Source organism: Ursus americanus, chromosome 22 (genome assembly GCF_024610735.1).
Source record: "Ursus americanus isolate L20-20 chromosome 22, mUrsAme1.1.p, whole genome shotgun sequence".
NCBI lineage: Eukaryota > Metazoa > Chordata > Mammalia > Carnivora > Ursidae > Ursus > Ursus americanus.
This window is the reverse complement of record NC_142148.1, coordinates 34,989,511-35,005,095: the sequence shown is the minus strand read 5'-3', so window position 1 is coordinate 35,005,095 and position 15,585 is coordinate 34,989,511. Positions and strand designations below refer to the sequence as shown.

Here is a 15,585-nt window from a genome sequence, read left to right as displayed (position 1 = left end):
TCAGCTTAATTTTCATTTTTTACCTGCTCCACCGTGTTTCAACTCATTAGTGTTTCAATAACAAGGAATGAACTCTATCGTCTTAACAGAACAGAACAAGCATGGAAATTTCCTCATAAGAGAAAAGAAGAAATTAAAATGATTTCCATATTCAAGTCATGGAACGCTGAAGAGAGGATTTTTGGCTCTTACTGAGGAAAGGCATTTGTTACCTCAAAAGAAAGGCCACTCACTAAAATTCTGTGGAAATAGGACAGTGGGGCCTGCCAGGAAGGAATTCAAGGAAACTGGGAATGGGAGCACTGTGATCCCAGGCCATTCTCTTGGGCACAGAGGTTTCCTTCCCTTATGTGCTTTGCCCTCACCAAGCTCTCGCTAAAATCAAAGGCCGTGCAATGCACAACCATTCATGCTAAAATCCAAACGTGACACCAGAAGCAATTAACTGTCATCCCACTGTAATCCTGAGATAAGAAACAAGCTATATTCTCCATAAGTCAAACTACAGAGTTTTTAATGACTTTGGCTTTTTATAAAATGAAATACATTTTCTTACTTCTTTAACATAAATAAACAAAAAAGCTATAGCACTCACTCCTCTCTCCCCAAATGGTTGCTCCTTTGCATTTAACAGTTTATATGCATATCTGGACAACAGTTAACCTCCAGTGGCAAAGAAAAAAAAAGTGTAAGAAAAATCTGAGTGTTCTCAGACATTTCTTGTTTATAGACATTAAGCAACAACAACAAAAACACAAAACTCAACATCAATCTATTAAAGAGTCATCTGAAAGCACATGAATGTGACTTAGAAGCCATGACATTGAGAAAGTTAGGGAGTTCAAAGTTGTAACATTAACAGAATTGGATCCACATTTCTCCCAAGCATCAGAATTACAGGGACTTGACTATAAATTGAGTTTGGGTTATTAAGTTAAGTGGTTGAAGAACTTGTTCTTTTTGACTAAGAATATTGACAGGCTCTCAGATTTTCAGATGCGGAATTAATAAGATTATTAAAAATGTCAACACACATACCACTCCCAGTCGTGGAGAACTGCATTTCCCAGCTAATAAGCAACAATAAAACCTGGCAGCCATTTTCCCTTTGTACTTTGAAACATCCAAGGAATCACACAACCACTCAAGTAATAAGAGATCCGGGGGTGTTTCAGACATGTGGAAGAAAATGCTTAAAGGCAAAATTCCTCAAACACATGCCACAGTGCGGAAGCAGAGAGCTGTTCTCTCCGTTAATCCTGTCACAATCCCATGTACATGCGGGCTGTGAGAAAGACCCTATCAATCTACAACCAAAGGTGCTATTTTCCCTTTGAAGTCACAGTAATTGTTATTTCCACAAATATACCAAACTCTAAAGCCAAGGCTGTTCTTGAGAGAAAACCATTAAATCACAAGGATTGGCTTTACCCACTGTGCAGGCCCCGTTTAACAAATGAAATAAAAACTTTTCAGTTAAAAGCTTTTCTCTGGTGCCTCCATTTCAAACATTCCAGTTCTGGGTTAGCAGCAGCTATTGTTCTGAAATGGTTGTCTTTTTTATCCTAGACTCCGTTCCAGAGAGCTTACTGTTTCTTGGCCGATCACCCAGGTTATTATTTTGGGCCTTCTCTGTTTAAACTGTCCCAAGAATTCTGTTGAAGAAGGTTCAGTGACACACTCTGCCCCTGTCTGCGGTGAACAGCACACCTAGAACAGTTGTGACTCTAAGAGAGGGGGCCCAGGGTGGAGCATTTCCATTCTGTCCAGTCTACCCCAACTGGATGAATACAATTCGCTCCACTGTGGTTAGGATTCTGTCCGGCTCCCTCTTCTCCTATAGAATGCTTTGACTGGAATCAGCTAAGAGCAGGGAAAACCCTGCAGGAAGGGGAAAGGACACCGGTGGGCCATACTCCTGGTGGGGGTGGTGAGGCTGGGACTATGAGAAGGGGACAGGTGTCCAGGCAGCGTGGGGAACATCAAAGGAATAGCATCTATGTTCATAGCCAGGCGTAGTGACCAACACTGAACTTCACGACCCAAAATGGTGTCAGGAAGTATGGTTGCCTCTTAAGGAGTCTTACCCTACAAGTGGGAAAGGAGTCACAGGCAAGTATAGAATGAGCTAGGAGAAACAAAACCACAATTAGTTTTAAAAAATTCTGAACCACCTACACGGTTTCTCTTTCCATATTCTTTTATTTCAATGGGGTCTTTCTGGGTTATTTTTCTGCTAACTCCGACACTCTGGGAATATACTTGATTTTCCTTGTTACTAGGGAGGTGCTACTGCAAAGGACCACACAATGTTGAGCAGAAAAAAAGATGTATTTGATGGGTGGCCTTTGAATACGGTTTTTCCTCTATTTTAGAATGAAATTGGGTTAAGAAAATCTTTAGTAGGTGTCCATCCAAAATAAGTCATTGCAATGATTCACTCTGTGACATTTCAGCAAGCCCACTGGAGACATTAGTGGGTGATACTGCAAATGGAAGGCTCCTGTTTTGAAATTTAAACTGCCTGTGACGCCTTCCAACTGGGAAACTGGAAACTCTGGCCACTGAGTTCCCCTTGGGTTCTAATCCTTCCTGAACCTAACCAAAATCTTAGAGGTGGGGGCAAGGGCAGGGACAGGGACACGCCTGGGCTACAAGGGAGAGCAAGCCTCTCCCTCTACTGTCTTCCTCTAATGCGGGGCCAAATTACCCATAAACTTGTAGCACTTCTTAGGGTAAGTAACAGTTTTGTGGGTGCTGTGGCCGCCGTGCTGTAGAGAAGACAGGGACTGAGCAGCTCAGACGCCGAACCCAGGTGTTTTATAAAAGTTTGAGGGAGCATAAGGGGGTGCCTGGCCACATGTGGACCTCAGACTGATGAGATGGAGGCCATGGGAGCCAGGCTGGAGGACACAAACACTAGGGAGTCTCCAATTAGTCCGGTGGTTCTCAAACTTGAGCATTTTTCAGAATTGCCCAGAGCTTCTCATTCAGTAAGTCTGGGGTGGGGCCCAAGGTCTGCATTTCTAACACATTTTCAGACAGTGATGCTGGGCCTAGAACCAGATGTTGAGGACCACTTGTCTGTTCCTTCACTTCTGCCCGATTCCTGTTCCTCAGGAGGAGAAACTGTACCCCTAGATACAGCACTGTCTTCACGTGGCCCACTGTATGGTCTGCACAGTGATGAGTCATGAAGGAGCACGACTGGTTTCTTCATGTAGTTCCTTCAAGAATGGGGTCATCCTTGACAAGGTGAATGGCTCTGAAGACAGTTATAAAAGTATGATGAGAAAGAGGTGACGTTGTTAGAAAAAGCACATAGCCTCCTAGAGATGAATGGGTTAAAAACTAACCCTCACACAGAGCTCTGTGTTTCTATACAAAATAATCATTCTAATTCCTTTAACATCAGGGCAGCTACACACACCCCCCTCCTTCCCCACCTTCAACCATTATATACCCAACTACAGATTTGTAATCCCCAATAGTAAGTTAGTGGCCTCCTTCGTACTTCTTTCTTTTCTTGGTTGGGCTGCCCCGGATCGCAGATAATCTTTCAGTGTTTGTGGCTGAGCCGGTTTGCCGTGCCTGCCCTGGCTTATTTTTTGTAAGATGTCCGGAGGAGAGATTTTCCAAAACATGCAACTCTTCATTAGACGCCGTTTTTGCCAAACCTTGTTTCAAAAGTAACCCCGGATCTGACAGCTCTGAGGCTGGCAAAACCCTGACAGTTTTGCTTTTTTCCACTATTATTTCTCTTGGGACTAATCGATCACTTCCAAGAGAAACTCTCTTGTGGTGGTCGACGTCTTCCGCAGAGCCGCGGTTCCTGCATTTCTGTTGTGTTCTGGCCCCTTGTGGACTTTGTTTTGGACCTGGTGATGCTGACTCACAGCTACAGACAGGGCTCCTGCTTAGAAGCCCTGTCTCTAACCACTCCCCAAGATGAGGTTTTTGCTGGCTGCTAGTGTCTTCTGGCTGGGTCTGATGAACATTTTCCAGCTTTTGAACAGGAAGCCCCCAGTGGCTCTCAGCTGCCTTTATGTAATCTTTTGCTTGTCCCGTGGACTCTGATGGGGGACTGGCTGAAGCCCGACTGTCACCCCTCCTCCTCGCTATCTCCGCAATCACTGGGTCACTAGATGTTCCCACAATGTCCCTGCTGCTCCATGATTTGCTCACAGCGCTGCTTTTTGCTTCAGTTCTTTTCACACTAGAACAAAGAAAGATTTTTTTGTTTTGCTTTGGAAAGCTGTAATGGCATGCTGTCCTCTAACTCCTATGCCCCTTGTCAAATTCCTACTTCCTTACCTCCCTGGCAAATCTAGAACAATCTCTACGTATAATGTTTAAGTTCAGACTGGATCAAGCAACAGCCATCACACTTTCCAACACGCGAGGATTAGTTATTAGGATACATGAGGACAGGCTTTGTTTCTTGATCACTGGGTTTTCAACATAGTTATATTGGAGTTATGATGGCTCTATTTTAACTAAGGCAGGCAGGTGTTCATTTCAGATGTTAAGGGTCAGTACTGCCTAAATTTGACGTATTGAATTTTTCTCCCCAGAAATAAATGATCAGATACACCTAAAGCACAGGCCGTGTGTGTGTGTGGTGGGGTATGTGCGCACACACGCGCGTGCACACACATAAGGGTGTGCTTGTACACACACACACACGCCTTACCTATAGCACACATAGAAGACAATGCAAACATCACTCTGAGTGTAAAATTCACTTTGGGGCAGGGTAGGAGCTGCATGGGGAGAACTGAGAGACTGGAGACTTTGACTTCAACAGAGATCTGCAGGCTTGTGAATAGCAAGAAATTTCTTAAACCACCAAACTCAAAACACTGAAGCTGAAATATTTATTTTGGCTAAGCTTTAGTCTGGAAACACACACACACACACACACACACTCTCTCTCTCTCTCTCTCTCATGTTCTTATTGTTCCTAATCAGAGGCATGAGGATTATCATAATTATATTAGAACTGGAACCTGCATTTTAGCAAAAGAATGTATTTTTTTAGATGGGTCTGTAGTCATGTGGAAAGTTGTATGAAACACACCACCAAACAGGTGCTTTTCATCTTCAAAGCGCTTGTAATTAATTACTCCTTGCAACACACCTGTGAAGCAAGGCCTCGTTCCCCACTGTCCAGAATGCAAGAGACAGTCAGGAAGGCAAGCATAGGACTTCAGGTAAGGTCAGTGCCAGAGGGGTTTTGTGGTTCATTTCCATGAACTCCTGTTGAATTCCAGACTTCATGCACATACTCATACACACACACACACACACAGTCAAAAAGAAGGAAAAGAAAACTTGTCGGACCTACATTTCTCTCAGAGCATTTCTCCTGCGCTTTGCACTGGGAGGAAGTGCAGTCTCCGCACACTCAGCAAAATAATCAGACGCTCCGTGGAGAGCTCCTTCCGTCTCCTCCAAAAGATAACAAAGGTTCAACCAGAAATCTATTAGCTGAACATGAGAAAGAACAGTTCTACTCTGAATGCCCCAGTGAACGGATTTTTGTGAGGACGAGATGAAACCGCTTAGTGTTAGGCTATTTTGATTTTTCTAAATCTAGAACTTTTGGGTAAACGGTCACTTTTTTTGGACTCCTACCCCACACAGATCGTACGTTAATATGCACCACAGACATACAAGACTGTAAGAGAAAGGATGTTGGTTCCAAACCATCTGGGAGCACTTGGCCAGTATCTGCTATCTCTGTGGCCCCAAGTGTGAGGAAGCCCGGAATCACAGTACCAGGCAGCAGTGTGTGTGTGAGCTCTGATCTTCCACAGAGACCTGGTGGCACCGTGGTCTGGACCCTGATTAGCTTAGGAATTCCACACATTTTCTCTATTTACAAAAATACAGAACATGGCCTCTGCAATACTCAAAGCTGCATAAGTGAGTTAAAGCCTTTGAATCCTGGTACTTTGAAAACTGAAGTTTGTGATTCTTGGCTACCAGAAAACTGGGAGTTTTTTCTTAACCTAACAGCACTACCACAGTTTTACATAATTCAGAGATTATCTGTGCACCTATCCTTATATGTTCCCAAGGAAGCTTCATACAGAAGTACTTATAAAATGTCAAGAATTCCCAACCTTTGCCAACATTGACCTATTTCATAGTTTTGGAATCATTTCCTTTTTGTTAAGCAAGTAGATAATCCAGACAAGGTGTTAACTCTTCTTATTTCCTGGGATAGTACGTACCCTCCTCCACCAGGCTGCACAGTAAAATGTTGAGGCCATTGGAGCAATTTTGGGAATTTATCAGTAGGTCCCTTGCTTTAGACTTAACACTGAAATGTAACAATGGCAGTCCAGAACTCCTGGTAGACAGCAGCCATCAGTATGATGCCTGGGTACTCCACAGGCCGGTGCTCTGGCCTTTGTGCAATCACTGCCCTGCACCACCGAGTATGAGCCTTTAGCTCCTGCTAATCCCGCCTATGGTTTCAGACCTGGATCGATGTCGCTCCTGGTCATATCCATTTATAACCTAAGTCAGTTTTAAGAGTTTGTGAACAGGATATTGTAGGTTTTATTGGATTACACTGCATTTTGATGCTTCTCCCTTTCTCCCCTTAACACTTACTAGTTGACTAAATAGAGCTACAGTTTTAAAGTTAAATGAGAGAGATGGAAGGGGAGGTGGAAGACAGGGGGAGAGGGGAGAGGGAGACAGGGAGAGCGAGAGACTGAGATTTATGTGTGAAACACTTCTAAACATGCCCTATAAGTACAGTAGATTTTCCCCTTACGACCACACCCTGTAAGTGTTGTATTTTCAGAGCTGAACAATTAACATAAGGAGCATGAGTCAGGCTTTGAACAACTCTGTGGGAACCAGAAAGCCTTTTGCTATTAGGAATGATGTAAATTCCCCAAGGCTTGAAGAAGTCCACAATGGAAGGCAGACAGGGTCATAAATAACAACAATGGATACTGCATAGACCACATGAAGTATGATGCCGGATAGTGACACTCTTCAAATCTCATACTAGATCCAATCTCTGCCTTTATTTATTTATTTTTTAAACTCAGTTGAAAGAGCACTATGTATTTCCTATGGGAACTTCAAAAACTTCTTTAAGAAACATGACAATTGACTCTCGTCCCAAATTCCTCTGATCACAAACAATGGAGGAAAATGTCCTTAGAAGGAAAAGGACAACAGAAAACGTGATGGAGTGACAGTAGGAAATGTCCAGTTCAAAAAGTGCAAAACCTGTGACTTCATTTTTAAAAAAGAGAGGAAAAGAAAAGAAAACGGCAAGGCAGGGTCTCCTGCTTACAAATTAAAACCACATTTGGCAATTTGTTGAAGGAGGCATATTTACATTTGTATGAAGACTGGGTGGGCAGGAAAAAAAAAAAAGCTTAGATTCCTTCTTCAGTCCTTGAACTGTCAGATCTCATTAGAAATCTCTCATTCTTATTTTTCTAGGGTCAATTCATTCCCCTTTGTCACTAAATCGCAGCCTCCGGAGCCCCCCAAACAAATATTCCAGAGAAAGCAGTGATCCTCTGGAAAGGGACTGGGAACAGGATTTCCCAAGGGAGTTGTCCTGATTACTAATGGCTTCTCACATCTGGCACCAAAATGTAATCTGCGGCTTATCCAGAGGCAAAACTCTAAGGTACAGACAGTGTGTGCTCGGAAGTGCTTCTTGGGTTTACCTAAATGACACTACTCCTTTTTAGACTCTGCCTTGAATTATGACCCGGACATCTTCTGCAAAGAATACACACAAACTCAATATATTAAAAAGGTTACACCAGTTGGCCATCCAAAGTCCAGAGTGCATACTCCATGGGGACTCAGTTACTTAAGAAATAGGTTAACCAAGGGGTGCCTGGGTGGTTCAGTGGGTTAAGCACCTGACTCTTGATTTTGGCTCAGGTCATGATCTCAGGGTCACAGGACTGAGCCCCACATCGGGCTCCATGCTCAGCAGGGAGTCTGCATGGGATTCTCTCTCTCCCTCTGCTCCTCCCCTGTTCACTCTCTAAAATAAAATAAATCTTAAAAAAAAAAAACCTCAAAATCTCAAAATACCACTAAAAAGAAAAGAAAAGAAAGGGAAAGGGAAAGGGAAAGGGAAAGGGAAAGGGAAAGGGAAAGGGAAAGGGAAGGGAAGGGAACGGAAGGAGAGGAGAGGAGAGGAGAGGAGAGGAGAGGAGAGGAGAGGAGAGGAGAGGAGAGGAGAGGAGAGAAGTTAACCAAGGGGCTCTCTTTGGGCCTTCATTAGTGATTCTTCTTAACCTAGAGGCTAGCTCTGTAGGGTGCCTGGGTGGCTCAGTCCTTAAGCGTCTGCCTTCGGCTCAGGGCATGATCCCAGAGTCCTGGGATCAAGCCCCACATCAGGCTCCTCCGCTGGGAGCCTGCTTCTTCCTCTCCCACTCCCCCTGCTTGTGTTCCCTCTCTTGCTGGCTATCTCTCTCTCTGTCAAATAAATAAATAAAATCTTCCAAAAAACCCCCAAAAAAACAAAAAACAAAAAAACCTAGAGACTAGCTCTGAGTCTAGCCAAGGAATAAAATTCTGCAAGTATCATCGCCTGCCCCGTCCACTCCCCACCCGTTTACTTTTTAATTTTTGGTAATGCTCTGATTTTAGTTTTAAACTTTCCAGCTGTAAAGAGTGTCTATATATGGTTCCAGGATAGAACAAGAAAGAAGTAGGGCAGGTCCACAAGCCCCAAAGGGAATCTAATCCAGGGGGACACCTTCCTTGGCAGACTGAGCGGCCCAGGCAAGCTCCCAGAGCAAGGGTCAGGTCCTGTCACCATCCCCAGGGATGCTGTGTAGTCTAGAGTGCACTCTGAGGCTAAGGATGTGCACCCTAGTACAGGTCCAAAAGGAAGGTTGAATAGGTGAGTGTTTAAGCATGAAGATGGGTGATGTTACCTCAGCACTGTCTGGTCTGACCTGGGAAACACATTTTAAATTTGTGGATAGAAAAGAGTACAAAGAGAATCCCCACCAGAATTAGTGAAGCAGCAAAGACATGCTTCCTGCCTCTAGCTAGAGAATGGGCTGGATTGAAATGTAGTTAGCAATACTGGCTGATATTCAAGTTACAAAGGCAAATTGAAATTGTGGATAAATCAAGGTGTTCACTCCATAGTGACTCATTGAATACCACTTTTGAGTAGAACACTGTTGGATTAATGAGGGATGGGAAGAGAAGCTGGCTTAAGAAGACTTAAGAAACACTTGCTCTTGAGTTTATAACCTCCTCAAGGAGCCTGTAAAACACAGCTGAGGCTCCCAAAGGCTATTGGGAAGACTGGCACCAAGGGAGCTTTTCAAAAAATATAGATTCCCAAGACCCATCCTTGGAAGTTCTGATTCACCAGATCTAGGGTGGGGCTACGAGATCTATACTTAGGTTCCCAGCTGATTCAAGCACTGCTGATATACATGAAATAATATTCGACAGAATAGAGCAACAGATAAATATAAACTGGTACACTGAGGCGGTGTTTGGCAAAGTATGGTCCAATTACCTCAGGCATCAAAATTACCCGGGGAGCTTATTCAAAAATGTTCTGGATTCTACCCCAGAATCTACTGCATTTGGATCTCCAGCGGGTAGAGTCAAAGCATATGCATTTTAGGCAATCTCCCCAGTGATTCTGATACCCAGCAGAGTTAATGAACTTCTGCCTACTCTAACAGGGCACAGATGGACTTGATAACTGAGCAGAGTCTGGCAGAACCATCCAATCAGGCAACACTGAACTCTGTACTGAACACTGTTTTGAGGCCCTTGTGGAAAAGGATGTGGACTCACAGAAAACATCCCTGCTCTCACAGAGTCTCCATCCCATGGGGAAGACAAGAAACAAACATATGATGTGTCAGAAGGTTGTGAAGTTATGAGGAGAAATAAATGTCCAAAATGTCTGTTTTAGATATGTTGGTGAGGGAAGGCTGTAGTAGGTACAAAGACGAGCTTTACCCAGAGATTGGAGTAGAGGGTGAGCCATATGAACATAGCGCATTTCAGGCAGGGAAAAGTATGAACACCAAGGCTCTGAAGACAGTGTATGCCTCAGGGGAGAAGAAACAGGACAGCAAACCAGGGGAAGGGGTTGGAGGACAGGTAACGGGTCCGTGTATTGGTGGTGGTGAGGTGGGCAAATCACATATGGCTTTTATAAGGATGGCACATTCTACTCTATGGGCAATGATATGCCATTGGAAGGTTCTAAGGGGAAAAGTGACTTGGCGTTCTAAAAGGATCACTCTGGGTACAGTAGAGGGACAGATGGACACAGCGAGACCAGTAATGAGACTACTGCAACAGTCCACTCAGAGATGATGGGTCTTCCAGGAGCTGCTGATGGTAAGAAATGGTTAGACTGGAAATATAATTTGAAGGGAGGCCCAATGGAATGTGTCAATGGACTGAATATAGTCAGAAGAAAAATCAAGGATGACTCCAAGATTTGTGGTTTAAATAAGTGGGTGAAGAAAGTTAACCTTTACCAACACAGGAAGTACTGGGGGAGGGACAAGCTTGGGGAAGTGGAACCAAGAAATCAACCTTAGATATGTAAACTTGAAGAGCCCTCCTAGGTATCCAAATGGAGATGTTGAACAGGAAGTTAAGATACAGGTTCCAGGAAGAGAGAGGTCTGGGCTATAGACACAAAGCTGGGAAGTCCATGAAGATGGTATATAAAGTCATGAGTCAGGATGACTCCACTACAGTGTGAGTTTGGATGAGAAAGAAAGAAGTCAAGAAGATAAGGAGGATTTAGGAAAGGAGATCATGAGGGAATAAAGTGTTTCACTGAAAGTGACAACCACGTCAAATGCTGCTGAGCAGTTAGGACTGAGAACTGAGCAGTGGAAGGAGACTCGACAAAAGCTCTTTTTGGTGAAGTGCTGGGACCCAAACCTGTTTGGGCTGGATGGGTTCAAGAATGAAGTGGAGACAGTGTAGAGACCAGTGGTCTCCAGCAGGAATATAATATGTGCTGTATATATAACTTTAAATTTTCTACTGACCACTAAAAAAGTAAAAGAAAACTGGTGAAATCAGATTTCAATACTATATATTGTTTAGCCCAATATATATAATGTTATCATTACAACATGTAAATTAAAACTGCTGAGTTATTTTATATTTTTATACTAAGTCTTTGGAATCTGCTATGTATCTGACATTTACAGGACACCATTCCTGACTCACCACATTTCAAATGCTCCATGGCCAAATGTGGCCAGTAGCTACGGTGCTGAGCCGTGCAGGGCCAGTCACTTTTGAAGGGTTCTGCAGTAAGGGGGAGCACAGAAATGGGGTAGTGGCTGGACTGGGGGTGATTAACGGAGTGTGCGTCAGTGATGATTCTGGGCATGTTTGGAGGACGTGATCAGCTACTGTGTGCCAAGTTTCAACTGGGTGTCAGGGACTATTCAGAAGCTCTGCAGCTCCTCACCGACGTCACCCTCGGAAGAGCTTGGTGAGGCAGTAATATTGTTACTCCCACACTCCAGGGACCTCGCTCGACATGGACAAACAGCATGGACGTCAATGCCACTCATCTGACAAATGGGGCTTCTGTCGGAGACTCTTGCTTCAGCTTTCAAGCAGCAGACGGTAGGCCCTGGGGCATCAGTATTAGCCTAGGCAGGAACTGCTGGGGAAGGTCCTGGGGCCATGATACCAGACTGCAGGTCACTCAAAGAGCCCTGTGGGTACACCCGGCCATCACAGTGCGGCCCCCAGTGTGGGGCTCCCAGCACAGCTCCCAGCCACACTTATAAGGGATGACAGGAGCTGTCCCACCACACTCGTTTCTAGGACTGCAGAACATCCTGCCTGATATGAAGGCAATAAAGGGAGAAGGCAGGAAAAAAGCTTTTCAATGCCATTAAAGTTTTTCTCACAGTCGTACTTACTGTAGTAATATGGTGCTCTCGGGCTTTACCTTCTTTAGAGATCTATTTTCTTACGGTTATGTACGTGAGTTTCCTCTGATTGTTTTAGTCACCCCTAAATGAAAATAATTAATAACCCAACCAGAATGTTTTAAAGTAGGTAACTTATAGTAAAATATTAGGACACACAGTCTTAGATCACATTCAAACTGTTACTGTGTCTGAGTTATTTGTGATCACATATATCCCGAGGTGATCAAATCAGGTTAATGCTGCTGGGATGAGAGGGGGGCACGGCGAAGCAGGAGATGGAAGCCAAGGTCTGGTATTCATTGGTTGCCTGTACCGGAGCCCGTCTCTCAACTCCCTGATCAGTGGGTTTCTCATCTGTCCCTCAGGATTGTTTGGGAAATTTAAATGCAGCGAGCTATATGAAGCACACCTTAGAAACTGCGAAGTGCTAAACACGTTTTCTTGACATGACTATAAAAGAAAACGTGGTGCCTGCAGAAACCATAAAGAGTCTTTGAGAAGGCAAGGCTGCCTTGTGTTTGCACAGAACTTACATGATTAAAGTCCTTTTCCCCATATCTCATCAGAGTCTTACTGACTTACCTGGCAGGCAGGTATTGTCCCTATTTGACAGACAAGAAGGAGACCCAAGAGACTAAGGGTGCTTTTAGCTAGGGGCAGAACTGAGCAGAGAAGGCCTGGCTCTCTGTGCAGTGCTCGCTCCACTGTGCCCAGTGTGTCATCTGCCATCACTGTCAGAGATGCGACTTGTAAAAAGAGTTCAGGATGCTGAGTCGGAAGTCCTTGGTTCTAGCCCCGACTGGGTCTCTTCCTTGCAGTGAGATCTAGACAAGCTACTTATCTTCCCTGAGCATCAGTTTCCTCAACTAGAATAAGAATTTCTCTGGCAGACCTTCATTCATTTCCTGGAAATAATACTCAGATTTTGTCTCTAGTCCCCATCCAATGTCCATGTATTTCAGGAGGCCTTGTCTCCACCCCAGACTCCAGAAGTAGGCCCGTGACCCTGTCCAGGCCAATCAGAGTACTGAATTCCTGAGCTTCAAAGAGCTGCACGAGTTGCAGGTGGCCTGGGAAGAGGCCTGCTCTCTGTTCCCATGCACCTAGAGCTTCTGGAGCCAACCACCACATACAGGCTTAAGAATGAGGCCAACACTGTGGAAGGCAGAGCCAGAAGATGTGAGAAACAGTCCTGATGATATTCTTTGTGCTTCTGATCAACAAGCCATACCTGCAGTTTGCACTTGACACGCACATGAGCCAAAAACCTTCCTTTTTTGCTAAGCCATTTTGAGTTGGCCTTCCTGTCCCTTGAAAACTAAAAGGTTCAAGACTGATACAATCTCTTCTCAGGTTTGTTGCATTGAATAAGTTATTGTATGTGACAGCTCCTTGCAAACAATAAAAGTCTTTTACAAACAATAAAAGCAGAGTAAAAGTAATATATTACCAACTTATCCGGGCAGCAAATAATAGTATTAAAGTATAAGCCTAGACTACTTTTGATTCTTTATAACTTTGTGATAAGGTAGAAAGCAAAGTTATTCTTGTACTTTAGTGTGATGCCCAATGATTTTCAGGAGCATCGGCGATCTGAAATGTGACATGTGAGGGAAGGCTGAGTCACTGATAGAAAAAGAGCCCCAGCACAGCACGATTCTGACGACGACCACAATCCTGGACCATGATGCACTGTGACCATAGAGAAGCCACATGTCTTAAAATGAGGAAGAGGTCTCTCTTACCCAAATTTCACTTCCAATATTTTCTTAAATTATTTGGTAATTAATAAGTTACAGAAGTAAAAAAGGTAAAACAGGTGGGATGGAGTAGTAATGAGCAATTAAAAGAATGCACAGAAACTATAGATAGATATCTACAGATTATCTATATCTGTATCTGTATCTGTATCTATATATAGACTCAAAGGAACTGAAGCAAAAAGAGGTCAAATGAAAGGGAAAGGGGTAGCTCATGAATTCCATTGGAAACTGAAGTCATTTTCTCTAAAGATGATAAGGATGGAAGCCATCTGTCCTGAGATAGCACAGACAAAGCAGTTAATACAGGGACTAGCACCAAGTGAGTCCTCTTGAGGCTCCCAAGAGGAGGACGTGACCTTCCCCATTTCAGAGATGAGGAAACTGATGCCCTGTGAGGCTAAGTCATCTGTCCAATTCCCACAGTGAGGGACAAACCTTTTGCTTCACTCTGTTTCTCTGGGACAAGTCCTTCTTCCAAGGCCTCCTTTTCTCTGCCTTCTTGTGAAAGGACCGATCTCTAAGGGAAAGTGGAGTGCAGCCTTGCTGCTGCTGCTGCTGCCTGGGTCAGTAGCAAACACTCTAATTTTTTTTTTTTAATAAAAATTTTAAAGTTTTCTTTTATTCTGAATTGATGACTATGAAAGTGTCTTGTGTAGATCTAGGGAAGTACCAATAAATAGTGGCGAAGAACGTTAACCTGAAAATGAAATCAGTAAAAAAAATCAAGGAAGTTATTTTGCAGGAAGTACACATTTCACAGGGATTTTCCAGTTTACATTCACCTAACCATTGAGAACCTAAAAATAAATCCCAAGCACCCCTAGGCCCCACTGTCGAGTCTCTGGTGCCATACAAGCATGATGAAACTTGGATGCTTTAAAGAATTTGTAGGTTTGGGACCTGTGCTTCTTAATGATGGTGGTTCACTGACCACTCTGAGGACTGAATGAAAGCTATTTAACTTTAACCAGAAAAATATTTAAAAAAAAAAAACTTTTATTTTAAATTTCAGGGAATTCATGAATCATAGGTTAATAGTGCCCAGTTTAAAAGCAGAAGGGAAATATCTGTGAAAAATTGAGAGAAACTTGATGGGAACTATCTCAGGCGAGATACCCTACCTTTAGGAGTCTCCTTATTTAAAAATACCTCCTCCCACAGAGATCTGTGGTTGAAAAATGCCAAGATCTACAGGAAGGTTGCTAGCCCTCCATTCAGGTTGATGATTTTTTCCCCTAACATCTCCCATGGCTGAGTGGGTGGGCCTGGACAGAATGGGAGAGGAGCCAGGTGGGTAAATGTGTATCCAGCACACGGGTGGTAGGGCCGGCCAGAAGAGGGGCCACGGTAGCCCTGGACACCAGTGGGAACGAGACAGAAGAGCCAGAGAGAAGACATCAGAGATGACTGTCTTATTTCAAAATTCTGAGTGCTCAGAGCTGGCCCTCTGCCCAGGGATGCAGAAGGAATAGCTTTTCCCATTTCTCTTGAACACAGACAGCAAGACAGAACCCCTTTCCAAGACTCCCATCTCATGACAGTAACAGCTTCTGTGAACTAGTCTGGGAATCTCACCCCATTTATGACACGGTTTCCTTGGGAAAATGAGTACTGAATTCTAAATCATCTGCTTACTAAATGAACTTTCTAAACATAATCCTCTTGCACGTCAAACTGTGCTATCACTGTGGGTGTTCACATGAACATATGAGCTTTTACAAATTTGGGCCTGAGAAGTCTGTGGACTCCCAATTCCTATGTACCTCAGAGAAGAGACTGGGCCCTTCCTCCAAAGCCGTATCTCATCATAAGTCTACTGGCAGCTGCTGGAAATGAGAGGCCTTTTAGCTGGTGGTCTCTACCGC

General features: G+C 43.9%; 1 protein-coding gene across 1 annotated transcript in view; it reads right to left on the bottom strand.

Moving 5' to 3' along the window:
- Positions 1-497: 497 nt before the first annotated feature.
- Positions 498-15,585, bottom strand: part of SLX4IP (SLX4 interacting protein) — a 186,635-nt gene continuing 171,547 nt past the window's right edge. Inside the window, exons 7-8 of the mRNA XM_045809037.2 lie at positions 5,348-5,451; positions 498-4,216 (exon numbers count right to left, since the gene is read on the bottom strand). Coding sequence (XP_045664993.2) covers positions 3,496-4,216; positions 5,348-5,451 — 825 coding nt within the window. The 3' untranslated portion in view covers positions 498-3,495. The remainder of the gene's footprint in view (positions 4,217-5,347; positions 5,452-15,585) is intronic.